This window comes from Muscardinus avellanarius (assembly GCF_963383645.1).
Source record: "Muscardinus avellanarius genome assembly, chromosome: 16".
Classification (NCBI taxonomy): domain Eukaryota; kingdom Metazoa; phylum Chordata; class Mammalia; order Rodentia; family Gliridae; genus Muscardinus; species Muscardinus avellanarius.
In genome coordinates, this window is record NC_137802.1 from 2,020,054 (window position 1) to 2,047,987 (window position 27,934).

The window sequence follows — 27,934 nt, forward strand, 5'->3', positions numbered from 1 at the left end:
GCACACTCGTCATCCCAGCATTTGGGAGGCTGAGTCAGGAGGGTCATAGTTCGAAGCCAGCCTCAGCTACTTAGTGAGACCCTTTGCAACTCAGTGAGACCCTGTTTCCAAATAGAGAATAAAAAATAAAAAATAGGACTGGGGGTGTGGCTCAGAGGTAGAATGCCCCTGGGTCTCATCCCCAGTACCGCAAAATAAATAAATAATAAACAAATAAAGAAAGGGTGGGTGGATGTCGTGGCGAGCCCTTGTGCACACGGGTCTGGAGAGGGCCCGGAGCGTGCGGAGTCGTGCCTGCGCCTTTGTGAGCAGAGGGGGACACATGACAGCGTCTGCACCCCCCGGGCGCGGTCAGGGTCTCTGCTGAGAGCCCGGGCACGGACCGGACCCCGGTCACCTGCGCCAAGGCCCCCCGTGTGCCCGCCTGGCTCCGGCACCTCAGGGCGGGACCTGCGAGCGCCTGACCATGAAGTGGGCATGAGGTCAGAGCTGGGGAATGTCCCAGCAGCTCAGAGGACCTGGGGTGTGGGCCCCGGGGCCGGGCAGGAGCGGACCCCCGGGAGGCCCACCCGGCCCCAGCCAGCCAGCCAGCCATGAGCGGTGGGCAGAGAGCCCTCAAGGGGCTGCTGGGCTGGGTCTGCAGCTGGACCAGGGCCTGGAGAGCCGGCTGCGGCCCCGGCCTGTGCGGTGGGGCGCCGTCGCCCCTGCCCGCCGAGGTCAGTAAAGGGGCAGGGGGCTGGGGAGGGCGGAGGGCGGGAAGGCGCGCACCCGGGGATGCTCTCAGGGCCGAAGGACTTCGGGCTGATGAGCCTCGGGGCCAAGCCGGGGTCACCTGCGCCGCCGGGGCCGCGCGCACCTGGGCCGGCAGGTGGTCTGGGGGGGCGGGGTCCGGCCGAGCCGCCGGGTCCCCGCCCGGGGAGCGGAAGCCGGGGCGGGGCCGGCTCGCCCCACTCCGCGGAGCGGCAGCCTGAGGCCGGCGGGCGGCGCCTTTCCTGCGGGGAGGGCCGGGCTGGTCACGTGCGCCCGACAGCTGGGGAGGGGGCGGCCGCCCGAGGGAGTGGGCCCGAGCCGGCGGCGCCCGAGGCAGCTGCAGCGCCGAGCCCCCGCCGCCCCTCGGGCCGCGGACGGCCCCACCATGTTCTCCAGGAAGAAGCGCGAGCTTATGAAAACGCCGTCCATCTCCAAAAAGAACCGCGCGGGCAGCCCCAGCCCGCAGCCCTCGGGGGTGAGTGCCCGCACGCGGGGTCGCCCAGGAGGCCCCCGGGCTGCGGCGCCGGGCAGGGGGTCTCGGGCTGGCCACCAGGGAGTGGGCAGGAGGCGCCCGGCCGGGGTCACGGGTAACTGTGACGCTGGGCCGGGGACCCCTAGGATGGTGGCGCCCGCCATTTGGGGTTCTGGGGGCCATTGGGGCCGGGGACCCCTAGGATGGTGGCGCCCGCCATTTGGGGTTCTGGGGGCCATTGGGGCCGGGGACCCCTAGGATGGTGGCGCCCGCCACTTGGGGTTCTGGGGGCCATAGGCGGATGGAAGGGAGGGCGGTGGCGGGCTTGGCTTTAAGGGCCCTGGGGTGGCAGGTCATGTAATGGGAGCCGGGGTCTGGGGGTGCGGCTGGCTCCAGGCCCTGGGGGTGCCTGCGAAGTTTGGGGACATCTGTCTACATGGCGTGGGGGTGTCCGCGAGACGCAGAAATGCCCCAGACCCTTCCGGTACAGGAGTCATCAGGGGTAGCCCTCCCAGAAAGCTCCCCCCCCCCAACCTGCAGGAGCGTGAGGGGCTACACGGGGGGCTGGGGACCCTTGGAGAGCTCCCCACCCCCACCAGGAAGTGGGGTTCCCCTCCCCCGCGGCGCGCCCCGGGCTGCGGTTTGGGCTGGGACCGTTGTTTCTGAAGGCTTCAGGAAAGAGGATGTTGGGTAACAGGTGGGAGGGGGGCACGGCCCCAAATCTCGCCCCCCCCCCGACCTCTGGCCTTTGACCTTTGTGGAGTCAGGCTCAAGAGTTTCCTGAGCCCCACTTCATTTCATTTCAGGGGGGAAACTGAGGCAGCATTGGGTGGGGGTGGGTCATCTTTTTTTTTTTTTTTCGCTACTGGAAGTGGAGCCCAGGGGCATTCTACCCCCGAGCTAGCCCTCGGCCCTATTTTTTATGCTTTATTTGGAAACAGGGTCTCAATGAGTTGCAGAGGGCCTCACTAAGTAGCTGAGGCTGGCCTCGAACCGGGATCCTCCGGCCTCAGCTTCCCGAACGCTGGGATGACGAGTGTGCGCCCATCTCTTTTACGTTTCCGCCCTCCCACACCCTCCAGGAACCTCCCAGGAGAGATGGGGTCGATGTGTCCCCTGGACCTGGCCTGGAGGCCCAGGCCATGTCGCCGAGCGCCAAGGCCAGCGGCACGCTCAAGCGACCCACCAGCCTGAGCCGCCATGCCAGCGCCGCCGGCTTCCCGCTCCCCGGCGGGGCCTCCTGGACACTGGGCCGGAGCTACCGCAGCCCCCTGTCGGCCAGTCCCGCTGAGGGGCCCAGCGAGGGGCCGGGGCCCGATGCCGTGGAGGACATCTCTAACCTGCTGGCCGATGTGGCCCGCTTTGCGGAGGGCCTCGAAAAACTCAAGGAGTGCGTGCTGCGGGAAGGTGAGCGCTGAGCGCCGCGGGGCGGGAGGGCGGAGCTGGACACAGGTACTGACCAGAGAGGGAAGAGGCCCGGTTAGCGGGGCAGGACTGTCTTCCAGTACTAGGGAAGCTGAGACCGGAGGATCGCAGGTCTGAGGCTAGCCTCAGAAAGTTAGCTGAGACTCTGTTTCTAAGTAAAACTAAACTGGGCGTGGTGGTGCAGGCTTATGATCCCAGCATTCGGGAGGCTGAGACAGGAGGATCGTGGTTCACAGACGGCCTCAGCTACTTGGTGAGGCCCTCTGCAACTCAGTGAGACGCTGCTTCAAAATAATCAAAAATAGGGCTGGGGGTGGAGCTCGGAGGTAGAATGCCCCTGGGTTCCATCCTCAGTATTGCAATAAACAGAAAAATAAATAAAAATAAACCAGGGCGGGGGCTGTGGCTCAGCAGTAGAACACCCCTGCGTTCAATCCTCAGTACCTAAAAATAAACCCAACTAAGGAAAAGAGCCCGGCTTGGTGGCGCACCTTGTAAACCCAATACTGGGGGGGCTGAGGTGGGGGATGGCAGGTTCAGAACCAGCCTCAGCTACCACTCAGGCCCTCTGCAACTCAGCGGGATCCTGTTTCCGAATAAGAAATAAAAGTGGGCCGGGCGTGGTGGCTCACATTTATAATCCCAGCATCTGGGAGGCTGAGACAGGAGGATCGCGGTTCGCGGCCAGCCTCAGCTACTTAGTGAGGCCCTCTGCAACTCAGTGAGACCCTGTTTCCAAATAAAGAATAAAAAATAGGGCTGGAGGTGGAGCTCGGAGGTAGAAGGCCCTGGGTTCCATCCCCAGTACCACAAAAAAAGGAAAATAAAAAAAGGGAAAGTGGGATGGGGGTATAACTTGGAGGAAGAAAGAAAGAAAGAAAGAAAGAAAGAAAGAAGAAAGAAAGAAAGAAAGAAAGAAAGAAAGAAAGAAAGAAAGAAAGAAAGAGCGTGACAACTTCAGGTTGGAGCATGGTGCGGGAGTCTGGTAAGCAGCAGGACGGAATGGCCGGGCGCAGGGACATGGCAATGGAGGGCACCTTCGAACGTGGGGCACGCGCTGTGCGGTCCTGGACCTTATCCCGAAGGCAGTGGGAGCCATAGAAGGTGTTAGAGGCGGGGACGATGGGGTCCGCGTGCACCGCGGAGGCGCGTGGCCTGGGGTGGCCTGGGGTGGCCGAGGCCCGGTGGGAGCCCACGCGGGCTGGGGCTGGGCGGTGGCGCGGGTTCCGTTTTCTCCCCCGCCGGCCCGGCTTCCTGCCCAGTTATTTCCATCTGCTTCCTCTGTGTCCCTGGCAGCCCTGGGCACCTCGAGCTGGCGGGCACAGCGCCGTCTTGGGGCCCCCCGTGGGAGCCGGGGTGCCAGGGCAGGCCTGGGCGCGGGGCGGGAGCGCAGCCCGGGTTATCTGGTCCCAGGGCGGAGGCCGGAGCTGGCTTCCTGGGGAAACCCTAATCTCAGTTCCTTTCCACCCTGCTGCTTCCTGGGAGGCCGGGCCGGGCGGGGCGCAGCCTCCAGGCCGGAGCCCCCTCTCTGCGGGGCGCCCGCCGGGGGCCGGGGGGGTCCGGGGGGCCTGGGCCGCCCCGCCCGCCGGCGCCCTGCCAGGCCTCAGGTGCCCGGTCTGCAAAATGGGGCTGCGGTCAGCGGATGGCCTCCGCGGGCACCTAGCAGTGTCACGGTGTCTGGCGTGGGGCTGGGGCGGGGAGGAGGGCTCAGGACCCCCCCCAACCATCGGGCAGCGGAGGTCAGGACTCCAGGGCTCAGCCGGGCGGGGAGAGCCCAGGACGCCCCCCAGCAAAGGCCCCGGGGGATGCGGGGCGGGGTTGCCCTTGGGGGCGGGGCCTCGGACAGAGGGGTTTTCCTGGGGGCGGGGCTGCCCTCCAGGCAGAGCCTGGGACCCCGGGGTTGCCCTAGGGGCGTGGCCGGGAGCGTGGGGCGTGGCCTCGGTGCGGGTGTGGCTCTTCTGAGGGCGGGGCTTGGAGTGCAGGGCTTTGTTGGGGGCGGGGCCGTCGTGTGGGCGTGGCTCCAGACCGGCCCCAGCCGGTTCGGCCACTAGCCGGCCACTGGAGACCCCGCTGCACGCCGGGTCCGCGCTCCTCCGTGTCCCGGCCGCCCGCGCCATGTGTATCTGCGGGACTGTGCACCCCGCGCTGGACGACGGCCCGGTGCGCTGCAGGGCCGGGCCCCGAGGTGAGGGGGCTGCGCGGACGCGGGGTCCCCGGCCTGGAGCACGTGGGCTCGGGAGCCGCCTCTGGCCGGCTGGGGACGCGCCGCCGCCGGGCTGGCCGCCGCAATGGCCGCTGCGAGCCCCTCGGCCCGGCCCTGCAGCCCCGAGGGCCGGAGCGAGCTGAGGGACTGTCCCGGGGAGGGGCGTGCCCTCCCGCTGACTCCCGCGTTCCTGAGCCCCTTCCCCCTTCCCCTTCGTGGAGGAGGGCCTGGGGTCTCCCCTGAGGTGGCGTGGGGTGGGGTCTTGGCGCAGGAAAGCGATGGGCCAGCTGGGCGTGGTGGCACACTGCTGTAATCCCCAGTATTTAGGAGGCTGAGACAGGAGGATCGCAGGTTCGCGGGCAGCCTCGGCTACTTAGGCCTTAGGCCCTCTGCAACTTAGTGAGGTCCTGTTTCAAAATAAATAAAAAATAGGGCAGGGGTGTTGAATGCCCCTGGGTTCCATCCCCAGACCCGAAAAAAAAAAAAGAAAAAAGAAAAAAAGGGCTGGGGGTGTAGCTTGGAGGCGGAATCCCCCTGCGTTTAATTCCTCCCCAAAAGAAAATTATTTCCCCTCCCGATTCTCCGTGCCTCGGTCTCACGGGGGTGCTGGGAGCGCCCGCCTCTGGCCCGGAGAGGGAGAAAGGGGGTTTCGTGGGGCGCCGCAGGGCAGGGAGCCGGCAGGGGAGGGCCAGGCGGGGTAAGCGGAGTGGTTTTCTGGAGGATTAGGACCCGGCTTCCGAGCGAAGGGATGGTCTCAGCCCAGGCTTAGCTTTTGCTGGCCTGGCCGGGAGCCCAGAGGTGGGCGGTGCGCACCCTCGGGCCGCCTCAGTTTCCCCCTCTGCGGCCCCCCCTTTCCCGGGGTCCGGCCCTCCCCGGCTCACGCCCCCTGCCCCTCAGAGCTCCTGGAGGCCCGCCGGCCGCTGGCCCACGAGTGCCTGGGGGAGGCCCTTCGCGTCATGCGCCAGGTCATCTCCAAGTACCCGCTGCTGAACACGGTGGAGACGCTCACGGCCGCCGGCACCCTCATTGCCAAGGTCAAAGGTCAGCCGGCCGGAGGGCCTGGGGGAGGGGCTGCACGGGAGTCTGACCAGCACAGCTGCCCCCCTGACGCCCCCCTCTCCGTCCCTCTCCCCAGCCTTCCACTATGAGTGTAAGAATGACTCAGACAAGATGGAGTTTGAGAAGGCCCTGGAGACCATCGCCGTGTCCTTCAGCAGCACGTGAGCCGGGGGCCCTGGGGGGCAGGGGCCAGGGGGGTGCGGCCCGGGCCTCCCGATGCTGACCGCCCGCCCCGCAGCGTGTCCGAGCTCCTCATGGGCGAAGTGGACAGCAGTACTCTCCTGGCGGTGCCCCCTGGAGACCCCAGCCAGGTGAGCGGAGGTGGGCGGAGGCCTGTGTCCAGGGGGTGCTGCGGGGCGCACCCGTGCCCCCTGGTCTCACTGCCGCCCCTCCCGCGCGCAGCCCATGGAGAACCTGTACGTGCCGGGGAGCGAGGGCCCTGCGCCGGAGGACTGCGAGGAGGGTGAGCGTCCCGGAGGGGGCGCACGGGGGGCGGGGGGGCTGGGGACGGGGCGGTGCAGGTGTGGTGTCCCCCGCAGGCGACCTGCCCCCCGAGGAGGTGGACGTCCTGCTGCAGCGCTGCGAAGGCGGGGTGGACGCGGCGCTGCAGTACGCCAAGAGCATGGCCAAGTACATGAAGGACCTCATCGGCTACCTGGAGAAGCGGAGCGCGCTGGGTGAGCGCTGGCCGGAGGGGCCTGGTCCTCACCTAGAGGGAGCCAGCGGGAGGGACGGCCGGGAGGGGAGCAGGATGCCGGCCTGGGGGCGGAGCCAGCCAGTGGAGGGCCACGCCCAGTTGAGTGTGATTGGCGTGGGCAGATCTCAGTGGGCGTGGCCAGGACAGGTGCAGATCTAAGGCTTGCTGGGGGCGGGGTCAGATGCAACTTGTGGGGCCCTAGCGATTGGGCGTGGCCAGAGCTTGGTGGGCGTGGTCAAGAAGGCAAATCCAAGTATTGCTGGGGGCGGGGTCAGATTCTGCAGTGTGTGTGGGGCCCTAGTGATTGGGCGTGGCCAGAGCACGGTGGGCGTGGTCCAGAAGGCAGATCTAAAGCATGCTGGGGGCGGGGTCAGATGCTGTAGTGTGTGGGGGGCCCTAGTGATTGGGCGTGGCCAGAGCACGGTGGGCGTGGTCCAGAAGGCAGATCTAAAGCATGCTGGGGGCGGAGTCAGATGCTGTAGTGTGTGGGGCCCTAGTGTGGTTGGGCGTGGCCAGAGTTTGGTGGGCGTGGCTGAGCAGGCGCAGATCTAAGGCTTGCTGGGGGCGGAGTCAGATGCTGCAGTGTGGGGCCCTAGTTGGTTGGGCGTGGCCAGAGCTTGGTGGGCACGTGACTATAGCAGCAAAGGCGGAGCTGAAACTTGCTGGGGCGGAGTCTAATGCTGCAGTGGGTGGGCCCCAGTATGATGGGCATGGCCAGAGCTTGCAGGGGCATGGTCATGCCAGTATAGGTCTGAGTCTGGACTGGGGGCGGAGTGAGATGTTGCAGTGGGTGGGACCTAATGTGATTGGGCACGGCCACGCAGGCGGGTGGGACCCTCGGGTGATTGAGCGTGGTCAGAGGTTGGCAGGGGGTATCCATGGCGGGTGCAGGTCTGATGGTTGCCGGGGATGGAGTAAGAGGTTGCAGTGGGCGAGGCCCGCGTGACTGGGTGTGTGTGGGGGGATCCTAGGTGGGCTGGGCGCGCCTTGCCCCCTGCCTTACCTACCCGGGACCTCATACCCTGCAGAAATGGAGTTTGCCAAAGGCCTTCAGAAGATCGTGCACAACTGCAGGCAGAGCATCATGCATGAGGTGCGGTCCCTGGTGCCGGGGGGGGGGGCCTCTAGGAGACCCCACGAGCCGGGGCTAAGGGTGGCTGAGGGACTGAGGGAGGCGGCGGCCCCTGTCCTCGGCACCCGGTGACAGCCCCCACCCACAGCCCCACATGCCGCTCCTGTCCATCTACTCGCTGGCCCTGGAGCAGGACCTGGAGTTCAGCCACGGCTTGGTGCAGGCGGTAGGCACGCTGCAGAGTCAGACCTTCGTGCAGGTGGGCTGCGACCCTCCAGGGCCGGCTGGGTAGGGGGGCGTCCCTGGGGCTCCCCACTGATGGTCCCTCTCGCCCCAGCCTCTGAACCTGCGGCGTCTGGAACACGAGAGGCGCCGGAAGGAGATCAAAGAGTCCTGGCATCGTGCACAGCGGAAGCTGGTAGGGACGTTGGCAGGGTGGATTCGGGCTGGGGCAACGGGGTGCAGTCGCGCAGGCGCAGAGCTACCGGGGCTGTCGCGCATGCGCCCTTGCCACTTACCCGGGCTGTCGCGCATGCGCCCTCATCACGCTCCCACATACACGTTCAGCCCGCTCAAGCTGGAAGAGGCTCTGGCCCTGTAACCCCAGCTGTGCACCCAGGACTCAGGTTCCTGGTGTGCGCTACTGACTTTTTAGGAAATGTAGAGAAAAGCCAGGCGTGGTGGCTCAAGCCTGTAATCTCAGGATTTGGAACACTGAGACAGGAGGATCGGAGGTTCGAGGCCGGTCTTAACTTTTTTTTGGGGGGGGGGTCTGGGGATGGAATCCAGGGGCATTTGACCTCCAAGCTACACCCCGTGCCCTATGTTTTATTCTTTATTGCGGAGGGCCTCACTAAGTAGCTGAGGCAATATGGGAACTGTGATCCTCCGGTCTCAGTCTCCCGAATGCTGGCAGTCTTAACATCTTAGCAAGACTGTTAGAAACCTAGCAAGACCCTGTTTCCAAATAAAAAATAAAGCCGGAGCTGGGCGTGGTGGCGCCCGCTTGTAATCCCAGCATTCGGGAGGCTGAGACAGGAAGATCATGGTTCCTGGACAGCCTCAGCTACTTAGTGAGGCCCTTTGCAATTCATTGAGACCCAGTTTCAAAATAAAGAATAGAAAATAGAGGTGGGAGGGTAGAATGCGCCTGGGTTCAATCCCCAGTACTGCAAAATAAGTAAGTAAATAAATAAAATTCAAACATAGGGCTGAGGATGTAGTTCAGAGGTACAATGTCCCTGGGTTCAATCTCAGTAATAAAAATAAAGTAGGGGGCTAAGCTGGGTGTGCTAGCGCATACATATAATCCCAGTACTTGAGGCTGAGACAGGAGGATCATAGGTTCAAGGACAGCCTCAGCAATTCAGTAAGGCTTACACACACACACACACACACACACACACACACACACACACACACACAGCAGGTCCCTGGGCTGAAGGGAAACAGGCTCAGATGAATGTTCCACATTCTTTTTCTTTTTTTTCCTTTTTGGTGGCGGTGCTGGGGTTCCTGGGAACCCTTCTACCTCTGGGCTACACACTCTCCCAGACCCATTTTTATTTTATTTTATTTTATTTTACTTTATTTTATTTTATTTTTTGGTGGCCCTGGGGATGAAGCCCAGGGGCCTTCTACCTCCGGGCTACACTCCCAGATGTATTTTATATTTTATTTGGAAACAGGGTCTCTTGAGCCAGCGAGGCTGGCTTCGAACCTGCGTGATGACAAGTGTGCGCCACCACGCCTGGCAAGGTTCCACATTCTTGAACCTTATTCTCTTCTCTTCTAGCTTTTTTGTTTTTTGTTGTTTTGCTTTTGCACAAATTGTATTTTATTTTATTTTTTTGGTGGTACCGGGGATGGAACCCAGGGCATTCTACCATCAAGCTGCACCCCAGGCCCTATTTTTTATTCTTTACTTTGAAACAGGGTCTCCCTGAGTCGCAAAGGGTCTGAGTAGCTGAGGCTGTCTGCACACCTGATCCTCCTGTCTCAGCCTCCCAAATGCTGAGATTACAAGTGTATGCTCACGCCCGGCCCTATTTTGTTTCTTATTTGAAAACAGGGTCCCACTAAGTTGCTGAGGGCCTTGCTAAGTTGCTGAGGTTGGCCTCAAACCTGTGATCCTCCTGTCTCAGCCTCCCAAGGGCTGGGATTGCAGGCCTGGGCCCCCGCGCCCGGCTCCCTGGTTCTTTTCTGTACATTCAGGCCGCTGGTGGCCTAGGCTGTGGGTGCTCCACCCCAGGCCCTCGGGGTTTGGAGCACTTCCTGACAACCTCAAGGTGTCTGGCTTCCTGTCTGGGTCCACTCCGCTTTCATCTTCAAGAGGGGAAGTAGCCGGGCGTGGTGGGGCCCCTCGCCATCCCAGCATTCGGGAGGCTAAGACAGGAGGATCATGGTTCACCAACAGCCTCAGCTACTTAGGCCCTCCGCAACTTAGTGAGACCTGTTTCAAAAATAAAGAATAAAGAATAGGGTAAGGGTTGTAGCTCAGAGGTCGAATGCCCCTGCTTTCCATCCCCAGACCCGCCAGAAAGCAAATAAATAAAATTGGGCCGAGAGTATAGCTCGGAGGTAGAATGTACCTGGGCTCAATCGCCAGTATCAAAATAAAGGGATAAATAAATAAATGGAAGGAAGCTTCGAAGGAAGGAAGAGAAAAAGAGAAAAAGAAAAAGGAGTGTCCATTCCTCAAAGGCTCCCCCTGCAGATGTCACCTGCGGGCTGCACTGTGGGCACCGCGGGGCAGAGGCGGGGAGGGTCCGCAGCCCCTCTGGGGGTCGAGGTCGGAGGGTCCCCTGCTTGTTCACCTGCAGCAAGAGGCGGAGTCCAACCTGCGCAAGGCCAAGCAGGGCTACGTCCAGCGCTGCGAGGACCACGACAAAGCCCGCTTCCTGGTGGCCAAGGCTGAGGAGGAGCAGGCGGGCGCCAGCCCCGGGGCAGGCAGCGCAGCCTCTAAGACCCTGGACAAGCGGCGGCGGCTGGAGGAGGAAGCCAAGAACAAGGTACGTGCCAGATGACGTCTCGTCATCCCAGGCCTTGGGAGGCCGAGACAGGAGGATCGCAGGTGCAAGGCCAGCCGGCAGCTTAACAAGACTGTTTGAAAACAAAGAGAAAAATGGAGCCAGAAGCTGGGGGCGGTGGCACACGCTTGTCATCCCAGCATTCGGGAGGCTGAGATGGGAGGACTGTGGTTCACGGACAGACTCAGCTACTTAGTGAGGCCCTCCGAAACCCAGTGAGACCCTGTTTCACAATAAAGAACGAAAAATAGGAGCCGGACGTGGTGGTGCACGCTCGTCATCCCCGCGCTTGGGAGGCTGAGACGGGAGGATCGCAGGTTCGAAGCCAGCCTCAGCTACTTAGTGAGGCTCTCGGCAACTTAGTGAGACCCTGTTTCCAAATAAAATATAAAAAAGGTCTGGGAGTACAGCCCGGAGGCAGAAAGCCCCTGGGTTCCATCCCCAGTACCACCAAAAAAAAAAAAAAGAAAAGAAAAGAAAAATAGGGTTGGGTATAGCTCGGAGGCAGAATTGCCCCTGGGTTCCATCCTCCTCCCCCTCAAAAAAAGAAAAAAAGCAAAGGACACCCCGGGGGCAGCCACTGCCCACGTGCCGAGTTCCCCACCCGGCCCGCGCCCAGCCCTGGCCGGCTCACCCCTCCCTGCTGCCCGCCCGCCGCAGGCCGAGGAAGCCATGGCCACCTACCGCACCTGCGTGGCGGACGCGAAGACGCAGAAGCAGGAGCTGGAGGACACCAAGGTGACGGCGCTGCGGCAGATCCAGGAGGTGATCCGGCAGAGCGACCAGACCATCAAGTCGGTGCGCGCCCCGCCGGGGCTCGGCGGGCTGGGCAGAGCCGGGCCGGCCGCCGCCCGTGACGCCGGCCGCGCCGTCCCTCCCGCAGGCCACCATCTCCTACTACCAGATGATGCACACGCAGACGGCGCCGCTGCCCGTGCACTTCCAGATGCTGTGTGAGAGCAGCAAGCTCTACGACCCGGGCCAGCAGTACGCCTGCCACGTGCGCCGGCTGCAGCGCGGCGAGGAGCCCGACGTGCGCTACGACTTCGAGCCCCACGTCTCCACCAGCGCCTGGTACCCAGCCGCCCGGCCGGCCCGGCCTGCAGCGCCCAGCCCGCGGCCGCGTCCCAACCCTCCCTCCTCTCCCTCCTCTCCCCAGGTCTCTGGTCACACGAGCCCGCAAAGGGAGCTTCAACGTGGGGGACGCGGCGGGGGCCGAGGAGGGCGGGCCCAGCGAGGGGACCCCGGCCAAGGAGCACAGAGGTGAGTTGCTGGCCGGCCGAGCCGGGCGCGGCCCGCTGCGGCCTCGCTCCAGACGCCCTCTCCCTCCGCAGGTGGCCGGGGGCACCAGGTGCACAAGTCGTGGCCCAGCTCCATCGCCGATCCAGACCCCGGCGCCGGCGCAGGTGAAGTCTGGGGTCCCCGGCTGCCGGGCTGGGGCCGCTGTCCCCTCGCTTGGGGGGCGTCTGACGGCCCTGTTTCCCGCTCAGGGGACTTTAAGAAGTTCGAGCGGACGTCGTCCAGCGGCACCATGTCGTCCAGCGAGGAGCTGGTGGACCAGGAGGGCAGTGCGGGGGGCTCCGCCTTCGAGCAGGGTGAGACCCCGGACCTGGGAGCTTGAGGGGCACAGGGGGCTGGGGTGGGGTCCGTGCACACAGCCCGTTCCCGGGACGCTGACCGCCGTCCCGTCTGCAGCCGACCTCGACAGCATGGCCCCCCCGCTGCCGGTGGCCGTGCCCAGCGGCCCCTTCCGCCACGTGGGGCTGTCCAAGGCGGCCCGTACCCACCGGCTCCGCAAGCTCCGCACGCCGGCCAAGTGCCGAGAGTGTAACACCTACGTGTACTTCCTAGGAGCGGAGTGTGAGGAGGTGTGTGGCCCGAGGCGGGGAAGCGAGGGCTCGCGGGATCTTCGGGGTTGAGGACAGGCCGTGCAAGGGCCTGGGGCTGGGACAGCAGAATCGAGGGGTGGGTAGAAGAGATTGGAGGGGCGGGCGCCAGCTCTGCCTCCCTCCCAGGAGGACAGCCGGCGGGGTCCTCAGACCCAGGGCGCTGGGGCAGCGGAGGGGGTGGCAGGGCCGGCCCGGGGCTGGACTCACTCCCCGCGGCCCCCAGTGCTGCCTGGCCTGCCACAAGAAGTGCCTGGAGACCCTGGCCATCCAGTGCGGCCACAAGAAGCTGCAGGGCCGGCTGCAGCTCTTCGGCCAGGACTTCGTTCGCGCCGCCCAGGGCAGCCCCGACGGCGTGCCCTTCATCGTCAAGAAGTGCGTGTGCGAGATCGAGAGGCGCGCCCTGCGGACCAAGGTGGGGCCCGCGGGGTTGGCGGGTTCGGGGATTGGCGGGGCTCCGGCGGGCCCAGGCTGACCGAGGCCCTGCAGGGCATCTACCGGGTCAACGGGGTCAAGACCCGCGTGGAGAAGCTGTGCCAGGCCTTCGAGACGGGCCAGGAGCTGGTGGAGCTGTCACAGGCCTCCCCGCACGACGTCAGCAACGTCCTCAAGCTCTACCTGCGCCAGGTGAGTGGGGCGGAGGTGGGGAAGGGCGGAGGCTGAGCCGGGGGCGTGGCCGGGCCGGGGTAGGCGGGGCTAGCGCGGAGGGGCGTGGCCGTCGGTTGTGGGAGGAGCTGCGAGCCGGGGGCGTGGGTGGAAGTACTTGCTGTTTGGTTGGGCGTGGCCAGACCTTGGAGGGGCGTGGCTATGTGGGTGCAGGGCTGGGCTGTGGGCGGGGTCATGCTGTGGTGGGTGGGGCCATAGTGCGCGTGGGCTGGTCAGAGGTTGGTGGGCGGGGCCTTAACCGGAAGGGCGGGACTATGCAGGTGCAGCTTAATGCTGAGCTGGGGTGGGGTCATATGCAGAGGTCGGGGGCGTGGCTATGCAGACACAGCCCTGGCTTGGGGGCGGAGTCAGATGCTGTAGCGGGTGTGGCCAGACGGGGCGTGGCTATGCAGACAGTCCTGTTTGGGGCGGGCTAAGAGTGGCGGGTGTGGCCAGAGGCTGGGGCGTGGCTATGGATTTAAGTCCTAGTGCTGGGCTGGGGGCGGAGTCAGATGCCTCTCCGCGTGTGGGCGTGGTCAGAGGCCGGTGGGCGTGGCTGGCAGGAGCAGGCTCCTGCAAGCTGGTGCCCCTAACCCTAACCCTAACCCTAACCCTGCAGCTGCCCGAGCCTCTCATCTCCTTCCGCCTGTACCACGAGCTCGTGGGGCTGGCCAAGGACAGTCTGAAGGCCGAGGCCGAGGCCCAGGCGGGGTCCCGGGCGCGGCCCGATGGGTCCGAGAGCGAGGCGGCCCTGGCGGCCATGGCAGGCCGCTTGCGGGAGCTGCTGCGGGACCTGGCGGCGGAGAACCGGGGCACCCTGCAGTACCTGCTGCGGCACCTGCGCAGGTAGGGCGCCGGCGGGCCGGGCGGGGCCGGGCCAGGCGGGGGTGCCCGCGAGGCCGCCGCCCACCGCGCCCCTCTGCCCCAGGATCGTGGAGGCGGAGCAGGAGAACAAGATGACGCCCGGCAACCTGGGCATCGTGTTCGGGCCCACGCTGCTGCGGCCGCGGCCCACCGACGCCACCGTCTCCCTGTCCTCGCTGGTGGACTACCCGCACCAGGCCCGCGTGGTGGAGGCGCTCATCGTCCACTACGGCCTGGTCTTTGGGGAGGATGAGGCTGAGGAGGTGAGGGTGTGGGCCGCCCGGGAAGCACACCCCCGGGGCGGGCCTTTGGTTTGGTGTACACGGCCCCAGAGGAGGTGCACGTTAGTGTTCAAGCCCTGGCGCGGAGCACCAGCAGGTGCAAAGGCCCTGTGGCCCCCTGCTCGGCTGTGGAAGCCCCATCCGGCCGACCTGCCCGCCACCGGGTCCACGTTACCTGAACGCTTGGTCTTACTGTCGTGCTCCAGTTGAACCTTCTAGAAGATGTAGTTGTCCTGTTTCTTAACCGCATCCCGCTTGTCAAACAGAGCTGGGGCGGCGTGCGCCCCGGCCCTCCCCAACTCCCTGTCTCCGCTGCAGGACGGGCCCCCCAGCCAGCGGGCCGAGGCGGTGGTCCAGATGCCCTTCCTGGAGGCAGGCCAGGGGGCTGCCTACGCCCTGCAGGAGGAGGCGGAGGATGGAGGCCAGGGTGAGTGGCCTCGGGGAGTCGGGCTTGTCCGGCAGACATCTTGGGCTGCTCGGATGCCGTGGTTACCCGTGGTTACCTACTCGCTGCCCGCGCGCTCGCCCCGATGTGTTGGTACGAGGGTTGGAGCCCAGGTGCATGTCCCCTCGGAGGCTAGCCCACCCGGAGTGTGACTTTTTGCAGGAGTTTTGTGTTTACCAGGGGTTGAGCCCAGGGGCGTTCTACCTCTGAGCTACATCTCCAGCCCTATCTTTTTAATTTTTAGTTTGAAACTGGGGCTCATTAGGTTGATGAAAGTCTCACCCCTTGCTGAGGCTGTCCTCAAACCTGCGATCCTCCGGTCTCAGCCTCCCAAGTACTAGGATTACAGGTGTGCACACCATGCTGGCAGGTATTTTAGTTTTAGTTTTTTTTTTTTTTTTTAAATACTAGGGCATTCTACCTCTGAGCCCTATGTTTTAGTCTTTTATTTATTTTTTATTTATATTTTTTGGTGGTGCTGGGGTTTCTGGAAGCCCTTCTACCTCTGGGCTACACTCCCAGACCTATTTTACAGTTTTATTTGGAAACAGGGTCTCCTAAGCCAGCGCACTGGCCTGGCTTTGAACCTGCGCGATCCTCCTTTCTCCCTCCCAAGTGCGGGGATTACGAGTGTGCGCCACCATGCCTGGCTAGTTTTTAATTTTGAAAGAGGGCCTCATTAAGTTTCTGAAGCTGGCCTCAAACTTGCAGTCCTCCTGTCTCCGCCTCCCAAAGGTGGACATGTAGCCGGGCGTGGTGGCTCATGCTTGTAATCCCAGTACTGGGAGGCTGAGACAGGAGGATCGCAGGTTCAAGGACAGCCTCAGCAACACATAGACCCTGTTTCAAAATAAAGAATAAAAATAGGGCTGAGGGTAGCTGGGAGGTAGAGTGTCCCTGGGTTCAATTCCCAGGAGCACCTACACACACACAAGCAAAAAGGTGGCCACCTCTGCAGGTGTGGAGGCCCGTGCGTGTAATCCCAGTACTTAGGAGGCCAGTCTTAGTACCTTAGGGCAGTTTAGCAAGATCCTATTTCAGATTTTAAAATGTATAAAGGGTAGCCGGGTGTGGTGGCACACACTTGTAATCCCAGTACTTGAGAGGCTGAGACAGGAGGATCCGGGTTCACAGCCAGCTTCAGCTACTTAGCAAGGCCCTCGCAACTCAGTGGGATCCTGTTTCAAAAATAAAAAAGCCGGCGTGGCGGGGCACGCTTGTCATCCCAGCATTCAGGAGGCTGAGACGGGAGGATCGCGGTTCGCGGCCAGCCTCGGCTACTCAGTGAGGCCCTCTGCAACTCAGTGAGACCCTGTTCCAAAATAAAGAATAAAAAATAAGGCAGAGGGTGTAGCTCGGAGGTTGAATGCGCCTGGGTTCCATCCCCAGACCCACGAAAGAAAAATAAAAAAATAAAAAAGTGTGTTGGAGGGGTAGCTCGGAGGTAAAACACCCTGGGGTCGATCTCCAGCACCACAGAAAATAGAATGGTCACCTGCAGAGGAGCCCGGGAGGAGCCAGGTGGGGACGCCCTCCCGTCCACGTGGGGCAGCCGGCCGGCCCTGGCCGTGGCCGCCCTCTTCGCTCACCGCCCGCCTGGCCTCCCCAGAATCCCGAGTGGCCTCCAACGACTCGGACTCGGAGCTGGAGGAGGCGTCCGACCCGCTGTCGTCGTCGGATGCCAGCGTCCTGCACCGCCTCAGCTTCCCGGGCGCGGACGAGGACCCCCGGAGCCGCAGCGGCAGCGAGGAGCAGCTGGGCGGCGACGAGGAGCCGGAGGACGGCCCGGCCTCCACCAGCCCGGCCTCCACCAGCCCGGCCTCCACCAGCCCGGCCAGCGGCGCGGCGCAGCGGCTGCCCGCCATGAGGCTGCAGGGCGGGCGCATCGCCGCGGGCTCCGGCCCGGAGAGGCAGCCCGAGTTCGTCTGAGCCGGGCCGGGGCCCCGGCCGGCCGGCCCGAGGCTTGGCCAAGGACCGGACTTGGAGGACCACGCTGGCTGCTCCCGCCCGGCCCCCGGGCCCTGCACGGCGGGTCCCAGGTGGAGCTGCCGACCTCGGCCCGGTGGGGTGCTGGTGCTGGAGCCAGAGCCGGGTGCTGAGGCGCCGCAGGGCCCCGGCCGGCTCCCGGCTTCCCCGGAGCTGGGTGAGGACGCCCGGAGTGTAGGTACGCGGGTGGCTCGCGGGCTTTATGTCAGTTCTTTGATACGCACTGTTTTGCTTAAAATAAAGGTTTTTGTTTTTATTTTTCTTATTTTTTTATTTTTTCGGGACTGGGGATGGAACCCAGGGGCATTCTACCTCCAAGCTACTCCCCCCAACCCTATTTTTCCTTCTTTTGAAACAAGGTCTCACTGAGTAGCTCAGGCTGGCCGCGAAGAGCGGTCCTCCCGTCTCAGCCCCCCGGTACTGGGGATGGAACCCGGGGCATTCTACCTCTGAGCTCCACCCTCGGCCCTATCTTTCTTTCCTTCTTTCTTTCCTTCTTTCTTTCTTTCTTTATTTATTTATTGGTGGTACTGGGGTTCCTGGAAACCCTTCTACTTCCGGGCTACACTCCCAGGCCTATTTTATACTTTTTTATTTGGAAACAGGGTCTCTCAAGCCAGCGCGGCTGGCTCCGAACCTGCGCGACCCTCCCGTCTGCGCCCCCCGAGCGCGGGGATGACGAGCGCGCCCACCGCGCCCGGCCGCCCCTTATATTCTGAAGAGAGCCTTGCGTAAGGCTGCTAAGTGACCCGCCAAATAGCAGAGTCTGGCCTCAAACCTGCACTCCTCCTGTCTCAGCCTTCTAAGCGCTGGGATCACAGACAAGCACCGCCGTGCCCCACTAAACAGTGTTAACCTAGCTCCGTGGTGTGGCCCTAAGGAAGGGGATTCGGTGAGTCCCAAGAGGCCTGCACGTCGCCCTCCCAGGTGAGGTAGTGAGCCCAGCAATCCTGGAGACAGACGCTCAGCCATCAGGTGAGCATTATGGGTAACTCAGGGCTCCGCTCTGCAGACTGTCCACGTGATGGACAGCTAGCCACGAGGTTCCCGTGCCAGCCCCACCGGAGAGTCAATACCTCAGCCAGGCACAGCGGCACACGCCTGCAATCCCAGCGACTCGCCAGGCTGAGGCAGGAAGATTGAGAATTTGCGGCCAGCATAGGCAACCTAACGAGTCGCTGTCTCAAAATAAAAGGGGCGGAGCATTTATCTCCAGAACAGAGTGAGCCGGGCGTGGTGGTGCACATCTGTAATCCCAGTACTTGGGAGGCCGAGACAGGAGGATCGCAGGGGTGAGGCCAGCCTTAGCAACTGTTTTTTTTTTTTTGGTACTGGGGATGGAACCCAGGGGCATTCTGTCTCCGAGCAGCCAGCCTCAGCCCTATTTTTTATTCTTTATTTTGCAACAGGGTCTCACTGAGTTGCGGATGTCCTCACTAAGTAGCTGAGGCTGGCCGCAAACCGAGATCCTCCTGTCTCAGCCTCCCGAATGCTGGGATGACAAGTGTGCGCCACCTCGTCAGGCTAGCAGCCGTAGCAACTTCGATCCTTAAGAATTTAGCAAGAACTTTTCAAATTAAAAAAAAAATAAAAGGGAGGTTGGGAGTGTAGCCCAGAGGTAGAATACTCCTGGGTTCAATCCAAAATACTGCAAAAGGAAAAAGAGTGCCTGTTGACCCAGTATTACAAATAAATTTAGAGGTTTGGTGGCACATGCCTGGAATCCCGGCGCTTGGGAACTGACATATACGGATTGCAGGTTTGAGGCCAGACTCGGCAATTTAGATCCAATACCCCTGGGTTCAATCCCCAGTACCAAAAAGAAAATAAATTTAGTATGTGTGTGTGTGTGTGGGGGGGGGTCTGGGGATGGAACCGAGGGGCCTCCTAGCTCTGGACTCCAACCACGGCCCTATTTTATTTTTCATTTGGAAATAGGGTCTCACTAAGCGACTGAGAGGGTCACGAAAGGCTGGCCTCGAACCTGCGATCCTCCTGTCTTCGCCTCCCAAGTAATAAAGTTACAGGTGTGCACCAGGCCAAGCTTAAATTTGTAATTTGGCTGGGCGGGGTGGCGCACGCTTGTAATCCCCGCGCTTGGGAGGCTGAGACAGGAGGATTGTGCAGGTTCAAAGCCAGCCTCAGCTACTTAGTGAGGCTCTCAGCAACTTAGTGAGACCCTGTTTCCAAATAAAATATAAAATAGGTCTGGGCCGGGCGTGGTGGCGCACACTTGTCATCCCAGCATTCGGGAGGCTGAGACAGGAGAATCGCGGTTCGCGGCCAGCCTCAGCTACTTAGTGAGGCCCTCTGCAACTCAGTGAGACCCGGTTTCAAAATAAAGAATAAAAAATAGGGCAGGGTGGTGTAGCTCGGAGGTCAAGTGCCCCTGGGTTCCATCTCCATACAGACCCTCAAAAAAATAAAATAGGTCTGGGAGTATAGCTTGGAGGTAGAAAGCCTCTGGGTTCCACCCCCCAGTACCACACACACACATTTTTTTGGAGGGGGTGGAGATTAAATCCAGAGCCCTTACACCCCAAGCCTGTGCTCTTCCTGCACACGCCCCCCTTTCCTAAGGTGTTGAGCCACAGGGGGAGTGGTCAGCCTCCCTGGGGGAGGCCACCCCCCTGTGGGCTTGCCCCTTAACTGAGGGGTGGGCGGCTCCTGGGCAATCCTAACCCAGGGCAGAGATCCTGGGCGGGAAGGAGGCGCTCTTCCTCATGGCAGGGGGATGGGTACGATTTCTGTTCCTTGGTGGTAACAGCTGGGGGGGCATCCCCTCCTGTAGAATAGCAGCCCCCAGCCCCCTACAGCCTGCCACGCACGGAGGAGCCGCAGGAACCAGGAGTCGCCCGGCGAGGCACCGTCTTTGGTAAGTGGACGCCTGGGCCCAGGGCCAGGCCTGGCATCGCGGGTCGCCTGTGGTGGGCTTGTGCCAGCGGTGAGCAGGAACAGGGGCCAAAACTCCACTGCCCGCCTGTTACTGAATCTGCGTGTGGGTCTGAGGATGGAGTCCAGGGGCATTCTACCTCTAAACTACACACCCTGCCCTTTTTTTGGGGGGTACTGGGGTGGAACCCATGGGCCTTCTACCTCCAGGTTATACTCCCAGACCTATTTTCTATTTTATTTGGAAACAGGGTCTAAGTTGCTGAGAGCCTCACTAAGTAGCCGAGGCTGGCCTCGAAGCTGCGCAATCCTCCTGTCTCAGCCTCCCGAGTGCAGGGATGACCAGCGTGCCCACCACGCCTGCCAGAAAGCATGTTTTGAATACCAGATTTAAGGATATCGGGGCTCTGACCCGGGTTGGAGTGGTACTACAAGCCTGCGCCACCACGCCGAGCTCCCTGCCCTACTTTTTATTCTTGATTTTGAAACCGGGTCTCACTGAGTTGCAGACGGCCTCACTAAGCAGCTGAGGCTGCCCACAAACCGTGCTCCTCCAGTCTCGGCCTCCCAAATGCTGGGATGACGAGCGTGCGCCACCACGCAGCTTCCAGAACTTTCTCATCCTCCTAACCCAAACCTGCCCCCAGCACTCAGCGTGGCCCGCGCCATCGTCCTGGGCTGTCTGGGTCCGACGCGGCCGCCGTGAGGGGACGACGTGCTGTCCCGGGTCTGCCTCGCCGCAGTGCGCCGCAGTGGTCTCGTTAGCCAGGTGGGTGGTGCAGGCCCGCCATCCCGGGACTTGGGAGGCTGAGACACGAGGAGCGCAGGTTTGAGACCAGCTTCAATAATTTAGTGAGCCCACTTAAGAAAAACAAATTTGGGGGTGTAGTTTAGAGAAAGACTTGGTGGCGTATACCTGTAATCCCAGCGCGGGAGGATCGCACAGGTTCAAAGCCAGCCTCAGCTACTTAGGCTCTCAGCAACTAAGGGCCCATTTCCGAATAAAATATAAAATAGGGCTGGAAGTGTAGCTCGGAGGTAGAAAAGTCCCTGGGTTCCACCCAGTACCACACACACACACACACAAGTGTAGCTCAGAGGTAGAATGCCCCTGGGTTCCATCCCCAGTACCACACAAAAAAATATTTAAATTTAATTAAATTAAAAAAAAAAGAAGAGGGTGGGACGGGAAGCAGAGGAGCAGGGCAGGCACACACACGTGGCGTGGCGCCTGCACGTGGACTCAGCCCACACGGGCCGAGCCGCCCCAGCTCAGAGTACAGCTGCCCCCAAGCCCCTTGTGACTCCACGGTTTTGAAAGAAGTAACTCCATTTACTCAAAATACCTTTAATTTTAGAACACAGCATTCTGCAAGAACTGAACACGCCCTCGCCTCTGCTCCTGGCTGCGTCGGGCGGCGGAGCCCAGGCCAGCAGCGGCCCCACCTTGGAGCCGGGGCTGTCACCTGCATCGGGCGGCGGCGCTGCCCCGGCCCCACCCCGGGACGAAGGAAGACAGCTGCTGCTCTCAGGACGCGGGCGGAGCAGGTGCGGCAGCCCCTGCGCGTCCCTCCGTCCATCTCCAGGGGCTGCGCAGGAGGAAGGAGGGATCCGTGAGCCGGGGGCAGCAGGTGTATGCACACCCGCGGGGCCGGCACCTCAGTGGCTCTGACCTCAAAGGCTGCCGCCCAACAGCCGCCAGGGCACAGGCCGGGGACCTGGATTGTGCTGGCCCAGCGCGGGGCACCTGCCAGGATGATGGAGCGCGAAGGGGAAGCCCTCCCGGCCCCCACGGGCCCCAGAAACCGGGCTCCTCTGGGCGTCCTGGTAGGCTCTGCTTTTGCCCACCAAGTGGGTGAGAGACCTAAGGGGGTGGGTGCGTGGCATGGCCGTGCTGTGGGTCAGGACCCTGGACTCCTGGGCTCGGCCTGGAGTGTGCAGGGCGGTGGCGGCGTGTGGGAATGTTGGAGGACTGCGGGCGGCCCGGGGGCTGGGCAGCAGAAAGCTTGTCTCAGGCCGAGACCCTCGGAATGTGTACCCAGAGCAGCCTGGGCCTCACCTGGGGGCGGCGGCTACTGCACCAGCCGGTAGGTGATGTACCTGCCCGCGGTCTCGCTGGGCCGGATGATCTTCACCACCTGCGGAGCGGAGCAGGCCGTCAGCGGGCTCAGCCGGAGGGTCTGGCTCTGAGGGGAGGGCTCAGCCCGCCCCAGCCTCAGGTCTGAGCAGCCGCCAGCAGGGGAATCCCACCTGCCCTCGCTTTATCCCAAAGTAGCGTGCCACGGGGTCTCCGGCCTGGATCCGGGGCAGCTGGTTCTCTCGGAGTTTGCTGGGAAGTGCGGTCAAGAAAAACCCAGGCTGGGCTGTCTGAGGGGGGCCTCAAGGAGCCGAGGGAGGGGCCCCCGGAGGAGCCCGGAAGGATACTACCGCGCCAGCAGCTCGGTCACCTCCTCCTTGGTCATGACCACGTGCTCGGGGACGAGCTGCGGGGAGGGACCAGCGGTCACCGCGGGCTCCGGGCGGGGAGGACCGCGCACGGGTGCTGGGCCCCGCCCGCCCGCCCGCGCCGGCCCACCTCGTGCTCCGTGATGTTGATGAGAAGCTCCTGCTGCAGGAACTGCTCCAGGATGTACTTGGGCGCCATGTCCACCAGAGACTGCAAGACACGCGACCTCAGGCTGGCAGGAACCTGCAGAGGCCCTGGTGCCAGGGCCACCACCCTGCTCCCCCCCAACACGGAGCCTCCCCGGCTCTCGGGGCTGGCGGGCCAACTGCCCCAAAAAGAGGCACCACCACACTCGGCTGCAAGCACCCGGCAGCCTGGCTCACGGCCTCCGCCGCCAGGAAGCCGCCTGGCCCAGTACATGGCAGGGCGAACCCCAGGGCCCCAGGCCGTGCTCCTCCCAAGAAAGGGCAGGACAGCCGCCATGGGCCGCACGCACCCACCCGGGTGGGCAACTCAGAGCCATGTCCCCAGCGGGCGGGACGTGGCAGGAAGGGAAAGCGAGGTGCGGGGAGACAGGCCCACCTGCTTGGCGGAGGGCGTCATGCCCTGCTGCACCACGATGAGGGCCCGCGTGATGTTCTCCTCCTGCATGCGCTGGCAGTACACCTTGATGGTCTTGATGCCCACCTTGGGCTCCTCTGCGGACACAGGAGGGTGATGCAGCCCCGTCCCCGCCCCGGGGCACCTGGGCTCTAGGCTGCAGACACCAGCTGCCCCCCACCCCGTCTCCCGCATGCGAGGCGAGGCCCGAGCACAGGATGCCGGGTGGGAAGGCTGCCTCAACCCACCGGGAGCCCAAGGGAGCCCTGCCCCGCCGGGTCCGTCCCCGCAGCCTGCGCCAGGTGCCAGGCAGTTCTGAGGTTTGTGAGACCCGGAATTGTTTTCATGCGGGTAGTACTGGGGATTGAAGCCGGGGCATTCTACCTCAGAGCTACAGCCCTCGCCCTGACTTTTTTATTCTGAAACAGGATCTTGCTGGGTTGTTGAGGGCCTGAGTTACTGAGGATGGTCTCGAACCTGCGATCCTCCTGCCTCAGCCTCCCTAGTACTGGGATAACAGGCGTGTACCAACACGGCCGGCTGGAGACCCAGGAAGGGGGACAGTGTGGGTGGCACTGCCCCTCACATGAATCATATGCTGACGTCCTGCCCACAGGACCTCAGAATGTGGCTGTAGAGAAAAGTCTTTCTTGGGCTTTTTGGGTTGGTTTTTTTGTTTGTTTGGTACTAGGGACTGAAACCAGGGGCATTCTAACTAAGCTGCTTCCCTATCCCTTGTTTATTTTTATTTTGAAACAACCAGTTCAACTAAGGGGAAAAAAAGGAAAGAAAGAAGAAAACAAGGTCTCATGAAGTTGCAAGCTGGCAGCCGGGTGCAGGCCGCACGCTTGTCATCCCAGCATTTGGAGGCTGAGACAGGAGGATTGTGCTTCACGGACAGCCTCAGCTACTTAGGCCCTCTGCCACTCAGTGAGACCCTGTTTCAAAATAAATAAAAAACAGAGCAGGGTGGGTAGCTCAGAGGTCGAATGCCCCTGGGTTCCATTCCAAACCCACAAAAATAAATAAAAAATAAAAAATAAATCGCAAGCTGGCCTTGAACCTAGTCTCAGCCTCCCAGGTGCGGGGGTTACAGGCGTGCGCCACCTTGCCTTGTGCGCCGAGGTCATTAAAGAGGTGACTACGATACAATAACATCACCCGGCACGGGGGAAGTGCGCGCCACCCCGGGAGGGCGGGAGAAGCACCCGCCCTGCCAGCCCTCTGCACCTTGGTGTGACCAGTGTCCGCTGTGCAGGCCACCTGCCTGAGGCTCTGTGATGGCAGCCCCAGCTGGCGAGCACAGGCTGGACCCTTAACCAGGTCCTGTCATGTCGCGGAGGGACAATGGCGGCCCACGGTCCCCCCGGGACCTGGAACTGAAGTCCGGACCTCGAACTCTGGGGAGCCCCGCGCCCCAGCCAGGTTCCGGAGCCGGGGCCGCGCCCTGGGGAGCAGGCGGTTCAGCACCAGGCTCTCCACAGACGCAGTGGCTACTTTCGCCAAACTGCCACCCCGAGGCCAGGCGTGGAGGCGCCTGCCCGCACCCAGAGTGTGGAAGGTCGAGACAGGACCACAGGCTCAAGGGCCTCAGCGACTCCTGAGGCCCTCTACAACTCAGCACCATCCCGTTTCAAAATAAAATAATGAAAGGACTAAAAACTAGGGCTGGGTGTGTAGCAGGAGGTACAATGCCCTGGGTTCCATCCCCAGTACTGCAAAAATAAATAAATAAATAAATAAATGGGGCCGGGTGCAAACTCGGTGGTGGAATGCCCCTGGGCTCAATCCTCAGTACTGCGAACATAAAAACCCAGCAGAGGAAGAGCTGAGAGCCGTGCGCGGAGCTTGGGGGCCGGTGGGGCGCCGAGCAGGTCCCGCGGCTCCCCCCGCCCTCCTCACCTGGGAAGAAAACAAACATCTGGTCGGTGGGGTCGTCGTTGTGGGCCACCAGCACCGTGAGGTCGGTGCGCCTCGGCCGCCCTTCACTTGGCTTGTCCCCGAACTGGGCCTTGAACTCCTCCAGCGTCTGGTCCAGCTCGTCCTGGGTCACCAGGTAGCCACGGTCGTGGCACAGCTGCGGGGAGGAAGAGGCCGGTGACCAGGGAGGAAGGCCCTCGATGAGCCACGGGCTGGCGGCGGCGGAGGCCCGGAGGCTGCAGCAGGCGGCCGAGCGTGCAGCGTGGCCCACACACCCGTGTGCGGCCAGATGCGCCCAGATGTGCAGAGGCTGCTCGGCCTGAACAAGGTCCCCAGCCTTGAGGATCTGGCTGGGAGGAAACGCAGCAGCTCGTGCCTTCAAGCACTCGCCCAGGACAGAAGCAGCTGCAACAGCACGTCACAGGCTGGGCCGCCGCCGCCGCGAGGGACTCCTCCCAGGGATGAAGCCCGACAAAGCCACAAGACACGGGCCGGCCTGGCGGGCGCGCTCGTCATCACCCCAGCATTCAGGAGGCCGAGACCGGAGGATCACGGTGCGCGGCCAACCTCAGCTACTTAGGCCCTCTGCAACTCAGTGAGACCCTGTTTCCAAATAAAGAATAAAAAAATAGGGCTGGGGGTGTCGCTTGGAGGTAGAATGCCCCTGGGTTCCATCCCCAGTACCACCAAAAAAAAAAAAAAAAAAAAAAAAAAAAAAAAATAGCGAGGAGGGGGAGTTGGAGTGGGCATGGTTATACAGGCTTGTAATCCCAGTACTTGGGAGGCCGAGACAGGCAGATCGCAGGTTCAAAGCCAGTCTGAGCAACTTAGCAAAGCTCTCAGCGACTTTTTAAGATCCTGTCCGAAGGTCTGAGGCCGGCCCTGGTAACATAGCAAGGCCATTTCAAAGAGAAAGGGGCGGGGCACAGCTCAGGTTGAATGCCCCTGGGATCAAGCTCCAGTTCGAACAACAACAAAAACCCCGTACATTCTTTTTCCCTTCTTTTTTGTGGCACAGAGGGTTGAACCCAGGGGCATCCTATCTCTAAGCTACACTCCCACCCTTTTTACCATTTTGAACATGGTCTAAACTGCCGAGGCTGTCCTCAAACCTGGCACCCACCTGCCTCAGACTCTCAAACAGAATTAGAGGCATGAACCACAATGCCAAGCTTCTTTTACTTTATTTTTGTGATACTGGGGGTTGAACCCAGGAACATTCTAACTTTGAGCAAACCCCAAGCCATATAATAGAATATATATAATTTTTTTTTGTTGTTGTTGTTGTACTGGGGGTGGAACCCAGAGGCTTTTCTACCTCCGGGCTATACTCCCAGATCAATTTTATATTTTATTTGGAAACAGGGTCTCACTAAGTTGCTGAGAGCCTCGCTAAGTAGCTGAGGCTGGCTTCGAACCTGTGCGATCCTCCTGTCTCCGCCTCCCAAGCGCGGGGATTACAAGCTTGACCCACCACACCCGGCAGCCCTTTATATATTTTGCTGTCTTTTTTTTTTTTAGTAATAGGAGTTGAACTCAGGGGCATTCTAACTCTGAGATACACTCCCAGCTCTATCTTACTTTTTTTGTTTTGTTTTTTGCGGTACTGGGACTGGAATCCAGGGTCATTCTAGCTCCGACCTACACCCTATCCCTATTTTTTAATGCTTTATTTTGAAACAGGGTCTCACTGAGTCCCAAAGGGCCTAAGTAGCTGACGCTCTCCGCGAACCACAATCTTCCTGTCTCAGCCTCCCAAATGCTGGGATAACGAGTGTGCGCCACCACACCTGGCTTCCATTTTACTTTTTATTTAGAAATGGGGGTCTCACTAAGTTACAGGGGGCCTCACAAACTGAGACTTGCCATGAACCTGTGACACCCCGGTCTCAGCCTCCCAAGGACTAAGACCACAAGGGTGCCACCATGCCGGGCCTATTTTTAATTTTTATTTTTTGGTTCTGAAACAAGGTCTCACTAGGTTGCTGAGAGTCCCAACTTCCGGAGGCTGTCCTCAAACCTGTGATCCTCCTGTCTCAGTCTTCCAAATACTGGGATTACAAGCCATGTGCTACCCTGCATTTTTGCAGTGTTAGCCTGATTCTTGTACCACTGGGCCACAACCCAGCCCCAAAACACTGGCTTCTGAGGCAGGAACCGGGATGCCTGACGACCATGTTTCCCGATGGAGGTCCCTCCAGGAAAACAGACCAATGGCCAGCCTCCCCCCCAACTGCCTCCATCTGCCCTCATACCCGGGACACCACCTCACGCCCCAACTTGGCCGCTGCTTCCCAAACATGACCCCAGCCTCAAGGGGTGACAACACTCCCTCCCCTCTGGGTGCAGAACGTGGCAGGCGGGGCTCGGGTGAGGCTCTGTCTGTGGTAAAGCATTTGCCTAGCAAGCAGGAGACTCGGTCCCATCGCTAGCACCGCGAACAAAATAAAGAGCCAGGCGTGGTGGTGGTGCCCGCTCGTAAGCCCAGCGTTTGGGAGGCTGAGACCGGAGGACCTGGGCTCGCAGCCCTCTGCCACTCAGTGAGACCCCATTTCAAAATGAAGAATGAAAAATCGGGCTGAGGGTGTAGCTCGGAGGTAGAATGCCCCTGGGTTCCATCTCCAGTATCGCAAAATTAAAATAATTTTTTGGTGCTACTGGGGGTGGAACCCAGCGGCTTTCCTACCTCCGGGCTCTACTCCCAGACCTTTTTTGTATTTTATTTGGAAACAGCGTCTCACTGAGTTGCTGAGAGCCTCGCTAAGTAGCTGAGGCTGGCTTCGAACCCGCGCGATCCTCCTGTCTCAGCCTCCCAAGCGCGCGGGGATGACAAGCGTGCTAAAAAATAAAAAGAATCTTTAAAAGGGCTAGGGGTGTAGCTCGGAGGCAGAACGCCCCTGGGTTCCACCCTCAATACCGCAAAAATAAAATAAAATAAAAACGGAAGGGCGAAGCGCGCAGGGGGACGCGCCCCGCCCCGGGTCACCGCTCCTCCTTCCTCTCCCGCGCCGGCCCTGCGGCTCTGCAAAGCACGGACGCCTGCGACCACCGGGCAGAGGCGGGGAGGGTGGCAGGGGCGGCGGTGGGAACGACGGCAGGAGAATAGGCGACGAGGCTGGGCGCCACGGGCCTCGTCCCCGCAGCAATGTCGGCGGCCCGAAAGCCCCCCGCCCGCCGCCGCCACCGCGCGCCCCGCTTACCTGCATGATAGTCTTGCGGATCTTCCAGAGCCGGTACGTCTCCTCCTCGTCGTCCATGGCGC

General features: G+C 61.7%; 2 protein-coding genes across 2 annotated transcripts; one reads left to right on the plus strand and one right to left on the minus strand.

Annotated features, from left to right (window-relative positions):
• Nucleotides 1-1,135: 1,135 nt before the first annotated feature.
• Nucleotides 1,136-16,757, plus strand: ARHGAP45 (Rho GTPase activating protein 45; the record flags this gene model as incomplete). The annotated part of the gene is made up of 23 exons (XM_080712285.1): nt 1,136-1,225; nt 2,305-2,629; nt 5,748-5,891; nt 5,986-6,070; nt 6,148-6,220; nt 6,312-6,372; nt 6,449-6,586; nt 7,635-7,699; nt 7,827-7,937; nt 8,016-8,096; nt 10,501-10,689; nt 11,368-11,505; nt 11,591-11,781; nt 11,867-11,970; nt 12,042-12,113; nt 12,198-12,302; nt 12,403-12,575; nt 12,820-13,008; nt 13,083-13,220; nt 13,858-14,084; nt 14,167-14,371; nt 14,702-14,810; nt 16,438-16,757. 23 exons carry the CDS (start codon nt 1,136-1,138, stop codon nt 16,755-16,757), a joined length of 3,333 nt encoding a protein of 1,110 aa, XP_080568411.1.
• Nucleotides 16,758-21,270: 4,513 nt separating this feature from the next.
• On the minus strand, nt 21,271-27,929 carry POLR2E (RNA polymerase II, I and III subunit E; the record flags this gene model as incomplete). Its single annotated transcript, XM_080712462.1, has 8 exons — nt 21,271-21,295; nt 21,766-21,844; nt 21,957-22,035; nt 22,131-22,189; nt 22,282-22,362; nt 22,735-22,850; nt 24,655-24,829; nt 27,873-27,929. 7 exons carry the CDS (start codon nt 27,927-27,929, stop codon nt 21,779-21,781), a joined length of 633 nt encoding a protein of 210 aa, XP_080568588.1. The 3' UTR covers nt 21,271-21,295; nt 21,766-21,778.
• Nucleotides 27,930-27,934: the final 5 nt, after the last annotated feature.